The 21,670-nt window shown below is 49.5% G+C and overlaps 2 protein-coding genes across 2 annotated transcripts; one reads left to right on the top strand and one right to left on the bottom strand.

Annotated features, from left to right (window-relative positions):
* Positions 1-4,262: 4,262 nt before the first annotated feature.
* On the top strand, positions 4,263-9,838 carry EGR2 (early growth response 2; the record flags this gene model as incomplete). The annotated part of the gene is made up of 3 exons (XM_080937918.1): positions 4,263-4,361; positions 6,887-6,995; positions 8,313-9,838. The coding sequence occupies 3 exons, from the start codon at positions 4,263-4,265 to the stop codon at positions 9,548-9,550; spliced, it is 1,446 nt and encodes a 481-aa protein (XP_080794044.1). The 3' UTR covers positions 9,551-9,838.
* A 3,283-nt stretch (positions 9,839-13,121) lies between these two features.
* Positions 13,122-17,336, bottom strand: ADO (2-aminoethanethiol dioxygenase). Its single transcript, XM_080938220.1, has one exon. The coding sequence runs from the start codon at positions 17,083-17,085 to the stop codon at positions 16,315-16,317; it is 771 nt and encodes a 256-aa protein (XP_080794346.1). The 5' UTR covers positions 17,086-17,336; the 3' UTR covers positions 13,122-16,314.
* Between the last annotated feature and the right edge of the window lie 4,334 nt (positions 17,337-21,670).

Raw genomic sequence — 21,670 nt, 5'->3', positions numbered from 1 at the left:
TCTACTGGCTGGAACACAAAAAGCAGTCCTACTTCTGAACTCAGGTGACTGACACAGCTTAAGAAAACGGTAGTAATAGGAAAGATGGATGGCCTAACACAAGTTTTGTGCATAGGACATGCTGAGGCAGAAAATGCCCCTTATGGTGGACTTAAGTTCACTCTACATCTCTGACACCAAACTTGTCTTGCTGCCTCGGGTTGCTGAGTGTGGAGCTTACAGGTGTGCACTGCACCCCTAAATTTCCAACCACTTTGACAGTCCCAACCTTTTCTTTGAAGAAACAGTTGTTCTTGATCCTTCTGGGGGAGGGGAGGAATGTATGTTGATTAGGTCACTTCAAATGTGGAACCAGGCTTTCTGAGCTTAGATGAGGTTTTTCGAGCGATATGATAGTTTTTTTTAAGGGTGTTACAAAAGCTTCTACCTCCCAGGTTCCCTTTCTTCCTCCCAACCTTCTCAGTAATGGTGAATTCATTGTTCTTGGAAGCAGAAGCTCAGAATTCGGGAGAAATACCATGAATCCTCCCTTCCACAGTATCTGAAGGAAGGCCATTCTTCTGCTTTTGTTTGATGTGAGTTGTGTATCGCATGAGCTCAAAGCACAGCTCTGAGGCCAGTGCGGCAGAGCCCACATTCTGGTTCTTCTTCTCGATGCCATGACTTGGGCAAGTCTCGGACCCTCCCCAAGCCTTCACCCCCACACATACGAAACAAAAAAAGATTAGCTGTGTTCTTTCAAGTTGGTTATGAGGGCCACAGTGATGACCCTAGAATGATATATTTGTCCCCTGGTGCACAGCATTCAGTAGTGAAAATCATTGAATGAGTAACAATTATTGCATATTTAATATGCAGCAGATAGTGTACTGCCCACAAGCTTCCTATCACTGTACTTAATCATCACAATAACTCGATGGCCATTCCATTCACTCTCCAGAGGAAGGAACCAGGACAGGGCAGGTATGAAATAGGTTTCAGTCCACACAGCCAGGGAATGACAACATTTGGATTTGAATGAAAGACCAGAACCCACCATCTTAACCCTAACAAATGGTGACATTCTTGGTGAGATTATTCAGCCGGGACACACAAAAATGTCTGTACTTATATGCTCTGAAACAATGGCTTTGGCACAGATGCCTTGCCCAATCCTTCTGTAAACATAAAACCAAAAGTTTTGTGAATCAGACATTAGTTGGGAAAAGGGAAAGAATTAACTTCCCATAACTTGGCAATATTACCAGACTAGTGAATCAAGACAAGGGCAGGTTCCCGAGTTGTAATGACCTTCATTGTCATGTGATAATACACAATACACTGAATATATCAGCGCAAAGCATGATGCTTTGGAAAGGAGGGTTTGGCTTCGAGCGCTTACAACCAGATTGAACAGCTGTCGTCTGTCACGCTGGTCCCTGGTTTGAAGTGTACCTGTGTAACCTTGCACAACCGTGCAAATGGTTGTACCCATTTACCTGCTTTTGTCTGTTTGTTTGCCTTATATATATATATATTTTAACCAAGGCTAGTGAAGCGCTCTGTAGGTCTGTAGGTTTGACATGATGTCTCTCTGCTGCACTGCCACAAGCTTTCAATTTCACATGGGACAAAGCTCACGCTGCCATTTCCTTATTGACCACCGAGGAATGTATTTCCTTCATTGCACCTGCCACAGAGAGACAATGCTGATGTCAGTAAGTGTTTCTGAACCTTCTCCTGGATGAAACCTTGTTGGCACGTTCTTACTCATCGGCAGAAGCTGACTGGCAAGAGGGGAGGAGAAAACAAACAAACAAACAAAAAATTCCTTAAGTGCCAAAGACTGTAATGCCCCCATCATTTTCTAGAAAGAAGTAAAGGAAAAGAAAGAGCAGCAATGTTGAAGGCTTTTAGAGCACTCACAAGACAGCTGCCTGTATGGCTACCCTTGGGTCCAATGCCAGGCATGTAAGATGACCTAGAAATCTCTACCCATACTGACTGGACTTTCTCTTCACAGACGTACCTTGGTTTCTCCCCCCAGGACCTTCCTACACCTGCACTCTCCCTGAAACATTCTTCCCACAGATCTTACCCCCAATCCTTGCATGTCCCTCAGATCTGTGATAGAAGAGGTCCTCAGCAGTAAGACCTCACGGGCTCTTTTGCTGAGAGCAGACACAGTCACCATGACCATGCCTTTGCGTCATGTGCCGGGCAAGCTCCACGGAATTGGGAGCTGGGCCTGGCTCCAGCCACTGTCATATCCCTTAGAGTTTAGCACAGCGCTGGAATCACAGTTGGTCTTCAAGAAATAGTTTTAAGACTCTGACCACCCTCTGCTTGAACCAGCACTGATACATCTCCAAAATATAGTCATAAGGGTCTTCTCCTGTCCATATTCTTTACCAGCAGGACATCTTAGCTTTGGCTCCACAGCTCTGTCAGGCATGACCTGAGCTAAGCTTAAAGTCCATAGGTTCTGAGGTTTGTCCTGAGATACCGGGTGTGGGGACCTGTTTACCAGTTAGCATTTGTTTGGTTTTCAAAGGCCACGTGCTCTATGCCGTGTAAACTGGAGATCTAGTCCTTGCTTGAGTCTACAGATCTAGTCCTTGCTTGAGTGAGTCTACAGTTACCGGAGATCCTAAGATGGCTGCATCTCCCACTCTCCACCAAGAGTTACAGGTTGGAGGACAATGACATCACAGATGAGGGATCGTGAAGATATGCAAACATGTTTCTTGGCACATTGAATCACCCCTGTCCCCCAGGAGCAAGCCTGCATCTGAGGAACCTCCTTGGCTTCCTTTGACCTCCTCTGGACAAAGCAAATGAGTCTGGTAGCAAGTGGCTCCTGACTAGATATGTTTGGAAGTGTCTTATTTACACGGCAATTGGACAACTCTTTTCTTGTTTCAATAAGTCATTTGTTTGTTGTGTTTTTATCTAAACACTAAAAGTTCAAGTGCTTCAAAACAGGGACCCTGGTTTCGCCCTTGTATTCCACTCCCACATCTCAGGGTTCTTCCTCTCACACCCCTGCCTTCCTCTTACCCCTCCTTGCCTCCAGGAAGGATACCGTGGGGTTGGGTTCTCTGAAGACAGCAGCATTAATATGCTGGTTTTGTGCCAGCTTGGTCATTCCTTCCATTGCCCAGGTCAGCAGAGTCCCTACTTTTCAATGCTCCCTCTCCCTTCAGGGGTCCCTCTGTAACAACCCTCTTCTCTGTTGCCTTTGGCCTCCCTCCAGCCTCACCACCCCAGCTTTACTTCCCCGAGAAATGCCAAAGCAAGATGAAATGGATGAAGACGGCGTGTTCTTCCCTAATGCGGTGAGCCAGGCTTTCAACACTCAACTGCCAACAAGCGTTCTGAGCACCCCACACAGTGACCAGTGCATGGGACTTGGATTCTGAGGACCGGGTAGCAGGTTTGAACTGGATCACCAACACCAGCTGCGAGACCATAGGCAAGTTCTTTTAGCTTTCCCGAACTCTTCTGTCTACGCTGCTGTGACTGGCTTGAAAGATGTGCTTTTGATTTTGTTCCATTACCTATGCTGCCCGTATTTAAAGGTTTGTGATTTAAAAAAAAAAGGAATGAGAGGAAGAAAGTATGTCTGTCGGGGGTGGGGTAAAGGTAAGGCTGTCCTAGACTGGTTCCCCTTGGATGTTCCGGAAGGGCTGAGAGAGGGAATGGCTCCAGGCATCCTCCAGAGCCTGGCCTGAAAGGCCTCAGGCAGCTAGCTTCTACTAGCACCTGCCTCCCCTCCCCCTTGGCTAGGTCCAGCGAAGCTCTTAAGGGAAGGTGAGAGTTCTTGGAAGGCTCAGCTTCCATAGGGTTCCCCCACCCCGCTTCCCCTTTCTAGACTCCTTTCTAGAATGGTGTGGAACCCCTTCTCTTACCCCCACTGTCCTCCTGCACGAAGGTTGGTAAGCTTCCTGGGCTCCAGCTCTACCATCCTGGGGGCGTCCTGCCCTGGGCTGGCTCCCCTGCTCCCCGCTCTCTCCACCGGCCTGGAGCTTCCCCTCGGGGCGGCGCGAGGTGGCGGCCTGCGGGGTTGGCGACAGCGCGGGGGAGAGGGGCGGCTGCTACAATCCTCCCGCCCACGTGCACCGACGGCAGCGAAGCACCAGCAGTCGCCAGGGCCCGCGCCTCCCGCGCGGGTGGGTGCTTCACCTCTGGGACTGGTGGGGGACCGTAACCCGAGCCCCATCGCCCGGACCTCTATTTGCATAACCCGACCCCCCCCCCTTTCTTCCCGACCCAGGCTGGAGATGAGAGTCGGGCTCCCCTCCGAGGCGTCGTCTTGCCTGTGGTCACCGCGGGGGCCGCGGGACCGGCCGGAGCGCAGGCGGAGCGGGCTGGCGCACGTGGTAAGAGCGCGGCTATTTCTTCCTTTTCTCTCCCCCTCGCTTCGAAACAGCGATTTGCAAGGTTTTTTTTCAGAGGGTGGGACACCCACAGAGGTTCCACCCTCGCTGTGCATTCTCTCCCGTCCTCTTTGAATTTGATCCCCAATTGGAAAGGAGACCGCGCAGAGCGCGATCGAGAAACTTTCCCAGATAAGGCTTTTGGGCGTTTGAAGTCATGGCGAGGACCATTCCCCGGAGAACAACTTTCGCGGCTGGCACTGGGAGGACAGCGCTGCTCGGAGAGCGGCGACAAGCCGGCTCCTGGTGGCCCTGGGGCTCCCCTGACCAGAGTACTCCAAGCGGGCAGGAGCCGACTGGCTGCGGCCGCGGGCACCGCAGGTGATGGGCGGGAGAGCGCCTGCAGCGCCGCGCTCCCTCCACGGCGTGGCGCCGTGGCTCCTGCCCGCCGGGGATCCTCGCCGCTCTGGGTAGCGTGTGTCAAGAAAGTGAACAGCCTGGCCCGGGCTGGATCCCTTCTCTGCGGGACTTTGGAGCTGAGAAGGGCAGGGCAGTTTCCCAGCCCGCGTCTGAGATCCTAGACTACGCAGGTCCCAGAGCCTTGGGCTTGGGTACCCTGCCGCAGCCGGAGCGCATCGGATGTGGGCTGAACGCGTGGGGAGGTGGGAGCTGAATGTCCTGAGGGCCAGCAGTTTTAGCTCTCTGAAAAGTTTTTGGTCATTTCACAGGAAAATGTTTACTGGAAGGGGTTGTTTTTTTGTTTGTCGAGGAAAACACGTGTGGGGGCCGTGGAGACCCAAAGCTGTGCCTTTTGTTGTCACTCAGCGCCGAGCAAGCGCTAAGCAAGGGAGTTGGGGGTAGGGGAAGGCATTCCTGGGGTAGACCTTAGGCGCGGGTGGTAGGATGCGCCCTCGGAAAGTGTAAGCATAGGGATTGGGGGTGGGGGTTGGTGCGTAGTGAAGGTGAGGACAGACAGTGTCTTCCTAGGGTATCCTGTCTGTCGCCTGGCAGGCGGGCGCACACGCGCGCGCTGTCAGGAGGGAGGTACGTGGTGTGTAGCGTAAGGTGTGTTGAGTGGGTTTGTGAGAGGGCAGCGGAGGAGGGAGAGTGTGTAGCGGAAGTGGAGCGTGTGTGTGTGTGTGTGTGTGTGTGTGTGTACGCGCATCGGGCAGGGTGAGTGTCCAAGCCTCCATCTGGTCGCCCCCACGCAGCGGACCGCCCAGACGCGCCGGGAAGGGCGCCCGCTCTGTGCAGCAGCTGGAGGGGAGGGGGCAGGGAGAGCGCGGGCAGAGGGAAGGGGGTGCCTCCCGCTGAGGATCTCGCTCGAAGGGGCAGCACTTCTGCCCCATTCTCTCTACCCTAACCCCTACCCTCAAGTTACCTAAAATACTTAAACAAACAAACAGCCCGGACCTGTTCCGTTTTCACTCCTGTATAAATAGCACAGACTTTCCAAAAAAGCAAGACCGCATTTGCTCTTATCACCAGACACCACTTTCCACCGTGTAATTCAGAAAAAGGCAGTCAGCTTCCGTGAGTGCGGGTAATTTTTTTTCTCTCTCTCTCTTTTTTCTGTCTCTCTTTTGCTTGCGGTTTTGAGCTGCCAAGAAAGTGAAGGAGGGGTTTGACTGTAGTGTCTCGGCAGCGCTCGGTTTCTTTCCGAAGTTTAATTTTCCGGAATGGCTCCCAAACAAGGGCCGGGGAGGCGGGGCCGCCACTACCGGATCTTCTCCTTTTTTGGAAAGTCTCGGAGAACCGGAATTCCTCCCCGCCCCAAGAGACAGAGCCACCATCGCTGCCTGTGGGCTCACCCACGGCAGCCGCGCCAGGGTCGGCGATCGCTCCTTCCCCCGCGCTGAACTCTGCAGTCCGGAGTCCCCGCTGCAGGCAGGGGCCGACAGCCCCACGCCCGGGCGATGGTCCACCGGCTGCGAATCGTTCCGGGCGAGCTCGGCGGAGCCCGCGCAGCCAAGCCCGCATGCAAATTGGCCATGTGACGGCAAAAGCTGCCAGGCCCAGCCCTGTTCCTCAGTCCATATATGGGCAGCGACGTCACGCGTATTGAAGACCTGCCCATAAATACTCCGAGCCTAACACTTTCCGTCTGAGAGAGCAGCGATTGATTAATAGCTGGGCGAGGGGACACACTGACTGTTATAATAACACAACACCAGCAACTCCTGGCTCCCCAACAGCCGGATTACAGGCAGGAGAGAGTCAGTGGCAGATAGCCTTTTTTTTTCTTCCTTAAGAAGCCAACAACTTGGTTGCTAGTTTTATTTCTGTTAGATTTTTTTGTGTGTGTGTGTGTGTGTGTGGATGTGTGGTGGTGGCGGTAGTGGTCTTTTCTAAGTGTGGAGGGCAAAAGGAGATACCATTCCAGGCTCAGTCCAACCCCTCTCCAAAAACGGCTTCTCTGGCACTCCAGGTAGCTAGGGAGTTGGGTCTCCAGGTTGTACGAGAAGCAAATGATGACCGCCAAGGCCGTAGACAAAATCCCAGTAACTCTCAGTGGTTTTATGCACCAGCTGCCTGACAGCCTCTACCCGGTGGAAGACCTCGCCGCCCCGTCGGTGACCATCTTCCCCAATGGTGAACTGGGAGGCTCCTTTGACCAGATGAACGGAGTGGCTGGAGGTAAGCCGCATGTCCTCTTCGGAGCTTGTGGGTGGGGAGCGGTGGGTGTGTGGGACCTGGAGGGGAGAATGGGGACTTGAGGTGGACAGTGCTGATCACATAGACTCTGAAGACTGGAAGTGGGTGCAAGGGGAGCGGGAAAGAACAGACTAGGGCTCTCGGGCCGGTGCGCGCCGGCAGATGCACCTGGTCACCAAAAGCAATCCGCTTGCCTGCGGCTCCGGGCGCGCCCAGGCTGAAGGATCACCCCCTCTTGGTTCTTGAGGCAGGTCCAGCAGCCGGACTCTGCGCTTCCGAGCTAGGGTTAAAGTGATGGGAAAGTTCCGCAGTTAAACTAGAGCTGCGCGTCTGGAGAGCTAAGTGGCAGGGGAGCGCTTAGGAAGCGCGCGGGCAGCGCTCCGTGGGCAGAGCCCACTCCAGGGGGATCTCCGAGCGCGTTGCGCTTCTGGTGCTACTGGGAGCCACCACCCAACTTGCGTATCGCCCCAAAGTAAATGGGGTTAGCAAGAGGAGGCGGCGGAGCAGGGCAAATGACAGCGGGAAGCCTGGAGAATGCCTAGGGAGGCCCGCGTTGGCAGCACTAGTGTGCGCCGGGTTCCTTCCTTGGCGATGCTGTGTAAAGTCGTCTTCCTCAGCCCCCGCGCCTTCCTAGAAGCCTAGCCTCTTAGTCTTAGGCTAAAGCCGGGATGCGCGGGTGTCGGGCTTGGCGGAGGATGCTGGGAGGGAAGGAAACCCTAAACTCCTTCCTCCGCTGCCCGGGTTCCTACTGGCAGTCTTCAGCTGAAGCGCAGCGGGAGAGGATGGGGGAGGTGGCACCAGGAATTAGCAGCAAGAACATCACCCACCCACTTAGCCATTCTGGGGTTCCCCTCTCCCGCGGCTGGCACCTTCTCTGTACCACCTGGGATTGGTCGGCTCTTTTACGGTTGCCTCCGGCGGTAGGGCCACAAGGCAAGGGAGTGGGAGAGAAGTCCGAGATAGATGAGAAACTGTTTGATATGGTTGCTAATTGGGTGTTTTTATTGGGGACTAGAGTCACGGATGGCTGGGGAATAGAGGCAGGAAGAGGCATGCCCTGCTTCTTGGAGATACAGTTCCTGAGTCCCAGACTCTGCCTAACTTCTGTCTCTCCAGGCCTCAGTTTCCCCACCTGTTGGACTTTGCTCCAGCTCGGTAGTATTGGAACCATGAAACGAGATGGCTTGTGTGCGCGTGCGTGCGTGCGTGCGTGCGTGTGTGTGTGTGTGTGTGCAGTGTGAATTAGTACGTGCCTATATTCTCATTGTCCTGCTTCTTTTCTGACTTTGTCCTCCCCAGATGGCATGATCAACATTGACATGACTGGAGAGAAGAGGCCCTTGGATCTCCCGTATCCGAGTAGCTTCGCTCCCATCTCTGCGCCTAGAAACCAGACCTTCACTTACATGGGCAAATTCTCCATTGACCCTCAGTACCCCGGCGCCAGCTGCTACCCAGAAGGCATCATCAATATTGTGAGTGCGGGCATCTTGCAAGGGGTCACCCCTCCAGCTTCAACCACAGCCTCATCCAGCGTCACCTCTGCCTCCCCCAACCCACTGGCCACGGGACCCCTGGGTGTGTGTACCATGTCCCAGACTCAGCCTGAACTGGACCACCTCTACTCTCCGCCACCTCCTCCTCCTTATTCCGGCTGCACGGGAGATCTCTACCAGGATCCTTCAGCATTCTTATCGCCACCCACCACTTCCACCTCCTCTCTGGCCTACCAGCCACCTCCTTCCTACCCATCCCCCAAGCCAGCTATGGACCCAGGTCTCATTCCTATGATCCCAGACTATCCTGGATTTTTTCCATCTCCGTGCCAGAGAGATCCACATGGTGCCGCTGGCCCTGATCGGAAACCCTTTCCCTGCCCTCTGGACTCCCTGCGGGTCCCCCCTCCGCTCACGCCACTCTCTACCATCCGCAATTTTACTCTGGGGGGCCCCAGTGCTGGGGTCACGGGACCAGGGGCAAGTGGAGGCGGCGAGGGACCCCGACTGCCTGGCACTGGGTCTGCAGCAGTGACTGCTACCCCCTATAATCCGCACCACCTGCCATTGCGGCCCATCCTGCGACCTCGGAAATACCCCAACAGGCCCAGCAAGACGCCAGTGCACGAAAGGCCCTACCCCTGTCCAGCAGAGGGTTGTGACAGGAGGTTCTCACGCTCCGATGAGCTGACCAGGCACATCCGAATCCACACGGGCCACAAGCCCTTCCAGTGTCGGATCTGCATGCGAAACTTTAGCCGAAGTGACCACCTGACCACTCACATCCGAACCCACACCGGGGAGAAGCCCTTTGCCTGTGACTATTGTGGCCGCAAGTTCGCCAGGAGTGACGAAAGGAAGCGCCACACCAAGATCCACCTTCGACAGAAGGAGCGGAAGAGCAATGCCCCCTCTTCATCTGCATCCGCCCAGTCCTCAGCCTCTGGTCCTGGGGGCTCGCAGGCCGGGGGAGGCCTGTGCGGTAACAGCGCCATTGGAGGACCGCTGGTCTCCTGCACCTCTCGGACCAGGACACCGTGAGATGAAGCTGCAGCTGACACACCAGTTTCTCCAGGCCCCAGAGGCCCTCCGTCCTCTGCAAACACTACCGCCCTTCCCTGTTCCTCCCTGTGATCCCGTGATCCTGGGCAAAGAACCTCGATCTAGCCCGGCTCTGTCCCACCTTCTCACAGACGGCCTTCTGAAAACGTAGGCCATTTTAAGGGAGTTGACTGTCACTCCAAGAAATGGGGAGCCAGAGGCGGCTGGGGTGAGGGCCCCTGGCCTACAGGGCTGAGCTCTGACCCTGACTGAGCTATCTATGGTCTGCTAGCCCTTTTTCTCTTTGACCCTGGGTGCCAGCTGTTCTGAGACTTTTTCTACAATAGGTTGGGAGTTGCTGGTTCCTTTGAGCAAGGACAGCGAAAAAGACTAAATTAAAGCAAAACCGATGTGGCACTTTAATGGCTTGGGACCCACTTGGGGTGGGGGGATGGGAAGTTGTACAGTGAACAGAGCCTGTCCTGACTGGTGGCCCTCTGTGGCCCTAGAACAGTGAATGGAAGTTTCTCTAGCCATCTCAACCCTTAAGCAATATGTCCTAAAAACTCAAGAGAACGGAAGTGCAATGTCGGGCTGGACAAAGCAATACTGGCTCCTTTTTGTTGAGAAACAAAAGATTATTTTTTCAGTGTATATCCATTCAGATTTTGTGTATTTTTTGATGTGCACTGTTCTCCGAGTTCTGAACCTTCGGGAAAAAAAAATAAATGTAAAGCATTTATGATCTCTTGAAATGGGTCAAAGGTTAACTAACTTATTTAAAGGGGGATGTACATAGGATGCATGCAGTGGTGTTGCAAGTGTCCTCTGTGCCTTGTGTGATGTGGGCAGTGTTACAGGGTCTGCATGTGTACAGGATGCCTTACTATGGAAAAAAAAAATCACTCCCTGGGTTTAAGTATGGCTGTATATTTCTGCCTATTAATATTTGGAATTTTTTTAGAAAGTATATTTTTGTATGCTCTGTTTTGTGACTTAAAAGTGTTACCTTTGTAGTCAAATTTCAGATGAGAATGTGCTTAATGTCACTGCAGCTGACTTGTTTGGTTATTAGCTCTTAATAGTTGTGGAAAGATAAACAGTCTATTCTAACATAAAACCACTAACTGGAGTTCAGAGAACGGACGGCTTATGACTATGGTGTAAATAAATACTTTTCAACAATATTTTTGTTGCAGCAATCATTTACGAAGTACTTACTAGGTGGAGCTAAAATAGCCATTAACATATGAGAACTATGAACAAAGGCCACTTGAGCTAGGAGGGCATGCAGGACCCCCATGTTTCCTTTCTGGCCTGTGGTTAACAAATCTTCCTTTAGTCTCCAGTCTCAAGCCATGGTCTTGAGGGACTTCCCCTTTAAATTAGTGAGGAGGCCCTCTGACTCAGTCTTCTGTCCCCTGTAACAGCCGATAGCTCCTCTCTGTTCCTGAGTGGGCTCCAGAAAATAAACACAAACAAGTGCCCACTCAGAGATGACAACCTCGGCGCTGCTTTCTGACCACAGCCTGGAGCTCTGAGTTGTGGCTTTGTGGCCAAAATAAAGATGACTTTTGGGTTCCAGGATTAATTTTACAACCACAGAAAAACTTTCTCAAAGAGCTATCATCCCTTCAGATTGAAACTGTTGAGACACTGTCGATGCCAACACCAATGAGGCAGCTTCAGGAATTACCCCAGGACTCATTTCTCTCCAGTCCCGGCGTCTCAGATGGTTGCCCGCTTGGTAGATCTAGAAATGATTCTCAAAATAGCTTAAGACAGGTGAACACCAGACTCTAAAACTTAAGGCAACTTAAACTTAATAGATACATTGCCTCCCCAAAGACACCGGATTATAAAGCTCTAAGGTTTCTTTTACTGGGGACCTTTTATGATTCTTTTAGGCAAAAAAATATCTGACCTACCCATTTGCCTTTCAAAGCAAACAGACCATTTTGTTAGCATCTTTACTCTGAAAATTGGAACCTAAATATTTATAATGTCCCCTGCTTCATATTCAACGTAATCCGCTGGTCTAGTCACTGCTCAGCCTCAACAGGACCCCCCCCCCCCTTGCTTCTGGTCCCTATAAAGTCCCTCAGGCTGATGGCTACCCATCAAGGGCTTGCATTTTAGGATAGTGGTCACATCTTTGGCCCTTACAGCACAAGGATTGGAGAATCAATTTATGAAGGCGATCAGTACTACACTCCTCCCCAATCTCTTTATCCCCCTTTAATGGATGTAGAAACTTTTTTTCTAGAACTCCTAAATAGTGATCTCATAACCTGTAGTGTGGGATGATTTTTCTTAGAATTCCCCCACTGGATCCACGCTTGCCAACTATCAAGAGCATTATTGTTATTTATTCAACATTGGTCACACTGTGGTAACTTAAAGATCTTGTACACCTAAATTTTGTACAGTTTTTAACCATCTTTAAGTTTTTAACTTTCAAGACCTCCAATCAAGATCACCCAAGTCATGACTTTAAAGCAACACTAAGCATCACTTAAAGAACAAGACAAAAAGAGCTCTCCATGCTGAACACACCGGTGAGATGATCAGTTCCAGGCTGGTATGGTTGCAAACCTCTCCAATGAGCCGTAAGATCCAGTACCCCTGCTCAGGACCACCCTTTGGACTTCGTCCCCAGATACCAGGACAGTCAGTATTTTTAACCAACTTTCTTTCGCAGCTTAAAAGCATTCAGGCCAATTCTCACATTTTAAAAGTTTGCCTAAAAAAAAATCACCACAGGAAGGTAAATCTGGTTCTTTTAATCTCCTCCATCACCAAGAATGTTTCAGGTAGGTTTTGGACAGAGTGATTCCTTAACGATTCATGCCTGAGATGGTCTGATTTAACTAACAGCTGGTAAGACCTAAATAACTTTCTCAAGCTGGGTTAATTTCCATATCCTAATTGTTAATGAGATCAAGGCAAATTATTTTATAAAAGTTTTTCAACTGTTGTAGCATTTCAGTATGTGTGAGGAGGCAGGTAGACAGAGACACATAAAATGCTGTCAGTCCAAATGGCAACCATCGAATTAGGAAGACAAGACAGAGAGATGAAAATAGTTGAGCCTTAAAATTTTTTTTCCTTCTCGGATAAAAGTTGACTCTGTTTTCTTGTTATTTTCTTTATGTTAAATACAAAAGTGGCCTTTTCGGTTACAGCAAAATAGTGTAATTAGACATTAAATACTCTCAGATGTATTTTCAGTTGGCTTGCTTCAAAGACTATCCTCAAAAGAAAAAACAAAGTTTATATGCCACATCTTGGTCTTTGGGAATCTGTTGGTCACTGGCTTTTGGTTACATATTCCATAAGGTTATGGCCTTATGAAATAAACTGAGCTTTCAACAATAAGTAAAATATAGTTATCATAGTAAGCTTTCTCCACTTTGCAATAAGCAACATTTTCTCCATAATTTTAAACATGCCTTTATTTCCAATAAGTACACAGATTTTACTCAGAAACGTAAATACCCTGCATTGAAAGACTACTGTTAAGAAATGATCTCCTTTGACCGCAGAAGCTTCAGTGCAATGGACCCGTCTGGGTTCTGTGTAACCAGAAGCTCTGAATTCAGGCCAGCAGGCACTGTAGTGACTGCTGTCAGGATGGTGGCAGAGCTCTGGAGTGGGGGCACACTGCCGGGAAGGAGAGCTAAGACAGTAGACTCATTTGCAATAGGGCAGGCAGGTTCTCCCCAGATCAAGTTCAAGGAAACTACAGTGAGGGGTGGGTGTGCATTTTGACAGTGGGACCCTAGCCATGTTAAAAAATCAGACAACGCACTCCTGGTGACATGGGAGACACATTACTTAAAAGGCAGGCTTTATGTAACAGCAGCATGTGGTAGTAAACTCGTCAAAGGTGTGAAATATAACTGATCACAGAACTCCGAAGTTTCAAAGCTTCAGTGTATTTAGACAGACAGAAAGACAGACAGCTTCTCACCCAGGAGCTAGTTATTGCATTTATTATTCATCAGAAAGGTGAAGTGACTAACACCATTGTGCTCATTGGTCTTTCCCAAGAAAAGGAGAAGGTAACTTTTATCCCAATTGCTAGACCACAGTCCATATTGTAGAGCTATGGGAGACAGCGGCAGCAGTTACAGCGAACAGTTTATGCATAGACGTGCAAGGAGTTTTCTGCATTGTGTCTTAGTAATGAGCATATTCTTTCTCAAGTGGCTCATTAAAACATATTACACTGTTTTCACCATAAATTTATTCAATGTATTAGTGAAATGACAGTTTCACTGTTCTTAGTGAACCAATGAGGAACACAGTATTGCTGTTTTGGCCCAGAACAATTTCGTTACTTTTGAAAAGCACCTTAGTTTTTTTTTCCCCCTCCTTCCAAACTGCTTATAATAAGCCTTTAACATTTCCCTCTTTTTTTTTTTTGCAATGAAGGCCTTTATAATAATTATCATTACTATCCTGGTTCCAGAATAGACTTCTGCAGGCTCTATTAAAGTACCCCTAGAGTACGCTGTAAAGTACACATGACTCTCGGCAACCTTTGTAAATAAATCAACCTTTGCTGCAATTCAAAATCTGTATGTGGCTGAAAACCATATTCAGTACTAGTCTATAAAAAGAGTCAAATTTAAAACCAATACTTCCTATCTAGATTTTCAAACCAGTGGCTCAAAGAGCTACTTCATGAGGATCCAAAAACATTTTAAAGACCGTGATCGGGAAGAACTTCAACACTAGCAGCCGTGGTGGAAGTGCTTAGGGTTGATCCTGCATCAGATTTACAGGTTTCCACTGGCCTGTTGTTTTCACTTTTATTAAAATGAAACAAAAAACCAAACCAACCAAGCAAACAAAAGCCACAAGCTAAACCATCAATAATATGCTATCTCGACTTCAACAACTGGGCTGGGAACAAACACCCTTTCGGTCTAGATGTGTAACCTGGATACATGGAGTTAGAAGCAGTCTCCTCACCGGGTCAGCAAGCACGTGCCACCCGGGACAGTGAGTCTCCATTTATTGCGGGTATTATTATATTCTATTGCCACATGAGCCATCAAGAGGGCTTAGAAAACAGCTGGACACATTTGATTTCTATAGTTTGTCTTTATGAAAAGGCCTGTGATAAAAAGGTACCCTATATATAGTAAACAGGGAAAACTGGTGGTCCATGGCCAGCATCTATAGTATCAACACGTCTGTAAACATGATAAAGGTGCTGAGCCTCAGGGGGCCATGACACTTCGAGAGCTGGCATAGGGTTTAATCTCCAATCTTGGTGCCCTAAAGTGGCTAAATTCTCAATAATTCCATGAATCAATAATGCATGTGTATATACACACATATACATATGTATGTGTGTATATACACACACATTTATATGATGGTGTCTCATGCATCTAAGGTTCTCCTCAAATTCATTATGTAGCCAAGTTTGACCTTGACTTCTGATCCTCCTGCCTCGACTTCCTAAATGGAGCCACAGCTGATGCTACACCTGGTTTATATGGTACTGAGGACTGAGTCCAGGGCTTCTTGCCTGCTTAGCAAGCAGCCTATATCCACAGCCCCTCCCAGGGCACTACACACCTACCTCTTCCTGCAATTAGTTAGTCGCCAGCACTGGCTTGTTTAAGGGAATGCTGGGACACTATCTCCAGCAACACAACTAGAACCACAGCTCCTCTGCAAGCTCTCCGGAAAATGCAAAAGATCGGTCAGAGTATCTTTCTCTTCTTTCATAGGAAGAAGCTGGAAGTAAATGAGAGTATGGAATTCAACAGGTGGCCGGGGCCTTTACATTCAGTTATCTGGAAGCATAGCAGATTCAGCTTCTCTGAATCTTCTGGTTAGAAAACATAATTATTGTATCATCTTTGAAGTGCATCAAGAAAAGTCAGTTGAGGATAATATTGTCTTTGCTTCAAAGGCAGATCATCAACAACAGCAAAAAAAAAAAAACAAAAACAAAAACAAAAAACAAAAACCAAAACAAAACAACAACAAAAAACTGTTTAAATGACAGATCTTGAGACTCAGGGGGAAGAATTCTAAGGGCCTGACAGAGAAATCACATATGTGAGCTTCTTACTAAGGTTACCTGAGTACACCAGAAGTGGCTACCAAGCTAGGGGAGGAAAGAAATCGACTTCAACACGCATAGTTATGAGGATGAATCCCAGCACTACAAAGATGACTTTTCAAAACTCCACACTTTAGAAGCTCAGTAGTTTGTGTGTATGTTGTTGTTTTTTAACCAAACCAATTAAAAACAAAAACCAAAAGATAAAACAATTCAAGGCCATGCACAATCAGTAATAAATTAAACTATAAAGGAGTAGACGGTCCTGTGGGCAGAAGAGAAAAACAAATCTTAGTCACCAAAGGGAAGGAAAAGAGATTCAAAACCACTTAGTGTATTTTGTAGAGAATAAGAAACAAAACTGTTTTTGTTATGGCTTTAGGATGGAAGCGCTTTACGGTCCCTGCCCCTTTCCTTGGTGGCAGTGACAACACCAGGACTCAACCTAGCCTCCCACCCACCCGCCCCCATAACTGTGCCTGGTGGTGGCTATACTCCAGTGGGCCGTGCTCCCCAAGGTTGCCCAAGATGTGGCGCTGGTCACTTCGGTAAATCCATCATCCAGGCGAGGGGGCAGAGAGAGAAGAGCCCTTATGCTAGGTATAGAGGGCAGCCAGGCCTTTCTTGAGCAGGGCAGGGTACATCTTTGGCCCACAGTTCCCGGGCGGCAGGAGCTTCAAGGTAAGACTTTGGGGCCTGGATAGGGCTCTCCCTCGCACCAGAAGTCATCGGCCTGTGGGGTCTCCAGGAGCCATACTTCTCGGGGAAGGTCGTAGGCAGAGTCGGAAGCCTCCTTGGGTCTGATGGGTTCCAGCATACGGTAATAGTGGCAGTCCCGGCCGTCCTCCGGGTCGTAGGGTGGGGCCAGGATGTCCAGGAAGGCGGCTGGCCCACCCACCGCATCAATCTGGTGCAGGTTGTCCCTGTGTGGAGTGAGCACGCAGGGCCCACTGGCTTCGGTGTACTCGGCCCGGGAGCGCAGCACGCCCGGTCGCACGGCCTCCCGCTCCATGGGCTGCAGAGGAGGCTCGAACTGCTGCTCAGGAGGCGGCAGCCGATGCCCGGCCACCCCGTCCAGCTTGTCCATGCAGCTGATGCGGACCGTGCCGTACAGCACCTTGAGCATACCGTGCATGCCCGGGTGGTCGTGCAGTGGGATGCACGTGCCGCTCTTGAGCAGGAACACGCCCAGGCTGAAGCCCTCCGTCTCGTAGATGTGCATGTAGGTGACCGGCGGGAGGTTGCGCGGCAGGGGCTGCGGCAGCGCCTTGCGCGGCGCGATGTTGAGGTCCTCGGCGCGCACCTGGGTCAGCAGGCTCTTGAGCTGGCTCAGGTTCTCCGGGAAGCCCGGCGCCGGCGCTTCGGAGCCGGTCGAGCCGCCGCGGAAGGTGAGACACGCCTGGCGGGCGATGCGCTGGATCAGGGAGGCCATGTTGTCGCGGGGCATGCTTGGCGCTTCCTGCGCGGCTCGCGGCCGGCTCGTTCCGCCTCTGCGCCGCCCCTTGCGGTCTCCGGTAGCCGCCACGGCTGCCCGCGGCCCCCGCGCCAGGCGGGACACCCCGCAACGACCGGCCGGCGGGGCTCGCGGGGCCGCCTTGCACGGTCGCCCGCTTAGCGCGCCAACGGTAGGGCGCTTGCCCGCGCGCGAAGGGGAGTGCGCACGCGCGCGGCCGCTGCCCGCACTCACGCTCGGGGCACAGGTAGGCGCAGCGCGGGCCGTGCCAGGCGCTGCCTCATGCTCGGAGCTCCATTCGCGCGGCCCACACCAACGACGACAGCCGGGCGCGGCGGCGGCGGCGGCGCCAGGCACGCTGGGATTTGTAGTCCAATCCTGCGCCTGCGCGCTGCACGAATGCGCCCCTCGGAGAACGGAAAACAGGATTTTTACCACTTGGCCGAAAGCTAGCAGTTTGTTAGTTCGTTCTCTGGAGCCACAGGGTGTTTTCTTGTTTGATAAAACTTAACTATTATGCAAAAGTGATAGCCACTTAACTACAACTCCCGGCATCCCGGCAGGCGGGGTGACACACTTCCGGCAGCTGGTGGCGGCTTTTCGCCGCTGGGAAAAACGGAGCAAGTGGGTCGTTAACCTTCTGGTGCCGCTAGGGCTTGCTAGGTCATTCGGGGTCACCTTTGACCCTTGCTCCCTGGGAATGAGTTTTTGGGATCAACCTTAGCTCCTCGTAGGTCACACTGTGTGCACCGCGGAGATCCGTGGATGGCGCTTCTGTACTTTTCTGTTTCTTAGGAGGTGAAAGGGGTCGGGCGGGTAACCCAAGCGGTCACCCAGCACAGCTGTGCGCAGCTGTTGTTTGCCTCTGGGTCTGATGACGCTGCTCTTTGACTTACTGATAGAAGGGAGTGAGGGGAGCTTTGAGAGGCCATTTACTATGGCCTGAGTTCTGTATACTAGTGGTTATCCATCCCTGGAGCGCCTGAGAAACCCCAGTTGAGGAGGAAGGGGGCGTTTTGTCAGAATAGGCTATTACTGTCATGAGTCTTTAGTGCAATGCAACTATCGGGCTACTTTATGAAGTTAGGTCACCGTAGAGTGATTACTCTCTGGACTTTACAGATGTAGGTAGTGGCTGGCAGAAGAAGATGGTAGATACCATGAATTTAAATCTTAACCCCGAATTCAAAGTCTTCTTGGACTCTCAGAGTTAAGCATGGGTTTATAACTGCAGTGGCCCAGGGCATCCTCTTTCAGTTAAACAGGCAAGCTTTTTTAAAAGTGGGTTATGTGACCTAGCTAGTAAGTGAGGTATTCCAGGTACCTTGTTAAGTACATTAAATAATAAGTATTGTCTTACTGACTGTATCGTTCTGTCCATACTCGAGGGATTAAGTTGCAGCGCTCGTGATGGAAAGCAGTAAAAGCAATTCAAACTGAATTGGTGTAAATGGAAGCGAGGGATGCGAGGGCTTGGCTTCTGCCTCTTAAAGTGCTGCTCACGAGCTGCGTGCCCTTCAGCGCAGCGTCCTTATCCAAGCCCTCGGTTTGCTCATTCTCAGAATGCTGGTTTTGGTGTAACCAGACGTCTGAACCATAGTTTCTCACCGGAAGTCCCTTTGTAGCTTAAAAGGGTGAGTCTAGATGTTATGCTTCAGGGCTTCTGATTCAGTACCCAAGGGAAGGATAGAATTCTGGTTGGGAGATGCCCACTGAAGTGGTTCTAGATTCAGCACCACGTGAGGACCATTGTGCGATCTGTAAATCGTGAGCCAACCCCATTTTTACACTCACAGTAAGTGACTGTAAGAGCAACTATTTGCTACAAAAAACGGACCCTTACGTTTACTTGTATTTTAGAGGCTGCTGGTGTGCCACTCTTAAATGCACTATGGAAGTTCATTGTGCAAGGAAGTCCCATGCAGTTTAGTTGTAAAGTTAGAAATATTTGAGTGAAAGTTCGTTTGTTTTCACATAACATTTTTTTCCTTACTGGCTTTACTTGTATCAAAGAGTAATTAATAGAAGATAATAGACCTCAAAGAGCACAGGACTAAGCACATAGGGCCTGCTTGATTTCCAGGTGCCCCTGCCCCCCTTAATAGTTGTCTGCTCTTGCATAAATGAAGCTTAGTGTTTCATCTGTAAACTGTAAAAGATTAGATACATGTGCAAATGCCCAATGACACCTTTGGGAACATAGTAACTACCACAGGACAATAGGTATTAAGATTTTCAATGGCTACAAAGTTAAAACCTTTTAAAGACCAATAGGTTTAGGTATTTAGTGAGTGCTGAAAGGGAATGTGGTCTTTATCAGTTTCAGAGCAGAGCTTTGAAAGGTTGCTTTTGTTGGTTTGACCTAGCAATGCCTCCACCGGGCCCTCTCTATTCATCCTTAAGCTGATGGAGTTTTCAGATAACCTGCACGGGAAACACTGGCCTGTCCAAAGGGCTACTATTCCCAAATTACATTAAGAGCCGTATGAGAATCTTTTGTGTGTTGAAGATTTGGAGATCCGTGGGTGTTGGCATATGGTACTTTATAAGTCACAGGACCTTCATGGTTTCTTTTGGTGCTGTCCTTCAGAGTTGCAGCAAGGAAGGGTAGCCTAAGGAGTTTGCCCACGAGAAGAACTTTTCTCGGCTTTCTGCACCACTGTTAGTAACAGAGCTGAGAGTGATTGTCTGTTCATGGCCTTTAAAAGTTAGTCTTTATTTTTCGTTTCTCTGTCTTGTAAGCAGAGTGAAAACTAAAAGAGAAGTGTAGAAAAAAGAAACAGCGACAAAGGCCAGGAGAATGCATGGCAGAAATGTTTGGACAAGTTTGGGACATGTGGAATATTTTGTCAATAAATAGTATCTAGTGGGTATTACCCTAGTGTTTGGAGGTTCAGCAAGGAACCCGGAAGGACAAGGTGTTATTTCTCTAGGAGTTTACTCGCAACCGTGCCCATCCACAGAGCATACACTGAACACGCAGTACCCAGTCCATACTTCCATGATAGTTGGAAAGTCCTTTGGGAGGTAGATAAATGGATGTGCAGTCCCATGATGGCATCGGTGGTTTCATAAGAAGATAGTAACTGAGTTTGCATGCTTGTTTTTCTCACTATGTGACACTACCCCCTGTCACACTAAGACCTAGCACACTACCCTCTGCCATGTTGAGCTGTAGCAAGGAAGGGCGTTGCCAGATGGCCCCATGCTCTCTGACTTCCCACCCATGAGGAAAGACATATTATTACAGCCCCAGATACAAGCAAAGTAGGGTGTTCTATAGTATGGAGACATGAATGGGGGGTTTCTTACTGACGTAAACATACGGAGACAACTGAACAGGGTCATAGGATGGCGGGGTGCTTGTGTGTGGTGTTTTTCTTTCAGTTATCAGGGGTAAGAACTGGGTTTATTCCATGTTTCAAAAAATAAGCTATGGAAAAGTATCAGAACATGGCAGTTAAAAGCCTCGGCCGTTAAAAATCACTCAGATAAAAAGGTCCTTTCTAACTCACGACACTAACTTTTAAGTTTTTAAAATTTTTATTTTTAATGATGGTTTTTTAAACATTTTAACTTTTCCTTGTAACCACCTACCGGAGGTAATGGAAAAGAAGGGACACAGGGGACATGGACCTGTTTGGAAAGGTTCTTTGGAGCAACTTTTGTCCGTGTTGTCTGGAAATCAGTAGTTCAGTTTACAGGTTAGTAGGCAGTGGTAGCTCCATTTCCTCACAAACACGGATATATCACTAGTCTAGTAGTCGGGTTAGCAACAATGGTGACAGGACCTAGCAGAGACAGCCAGGCCTCAGTCTCACTGTGAGTCAGCAGGAGGGATCAACAGGACACCAGGAGAAGTTCTCGCTGTGCCTCTCTCAGGGAAGCGAGGATCAGTGAAGACACGAGACCCACATGCTGCACAGCGAGCTGTCCCAGCAAGCCAAGCTCTGTCTCCGTCACTGTATGGGGTCCATGTTTATATGCTCCAAACATCATGTGTCCTCTATGTGTTTCTTGGTGTGTTTCTCTATGACATCCCAACAAATCCAGCTCAACTACACAATATAAGGCAGACCGATATATATATATATAAAACATATGTGTGTGTGTGTGAATAAGAAATCTTTCATCATGTGTTTTTGTTAATAAAGTTTTTTTTTTTTTGGAAAGTCGGTTCCTTCACATGTTTTCTCCAATAAAACACCATCCAACCGACTTTCCAAAAAACAAAACAAAACAAACAAACAAACAACCCTTAAGTTTCCACTTCACGACAGTTTTGTGTGCCGCAAACAGGGTACTGTTACTCTCCCAGAGTCACTCTGATAATGTTGGCCTGAGAGCCTCTCAGTTCATGCTGTGTCCCCTTGTGCTTGTGAAAGTCATGTAATACAACAGCAAGGCTCTCTGGTCCTGCAAGTCCACAAAGAGGATGCTTAAAGCTACCCATGCCACTTAGGAGCCTTGGGACGGGTGTTAGGACAGCCTGTTACAGTAGGACTGACCAGGTCAGAAAGATCCTGCTTCCTACCAGATAGAAAGGGAAGAGAAAGGCTTCGGGGATCCTGGAGTTATC

This window comes from Micromys minutus (genome assembly GCF_963924665.1).
Source record: "Micromys minutus genome assembly, chromosome: 25".
Taxonomy (NCBI): domain Eukaryota; kingdom Metazoa; phylum Chordata; class Mammalia; order Rodentia; family Muridae; genus Micromys; species Micromys minutus.
This window is presented reverse-complemented; position numbering and strand designations above follow the sequence as displayed.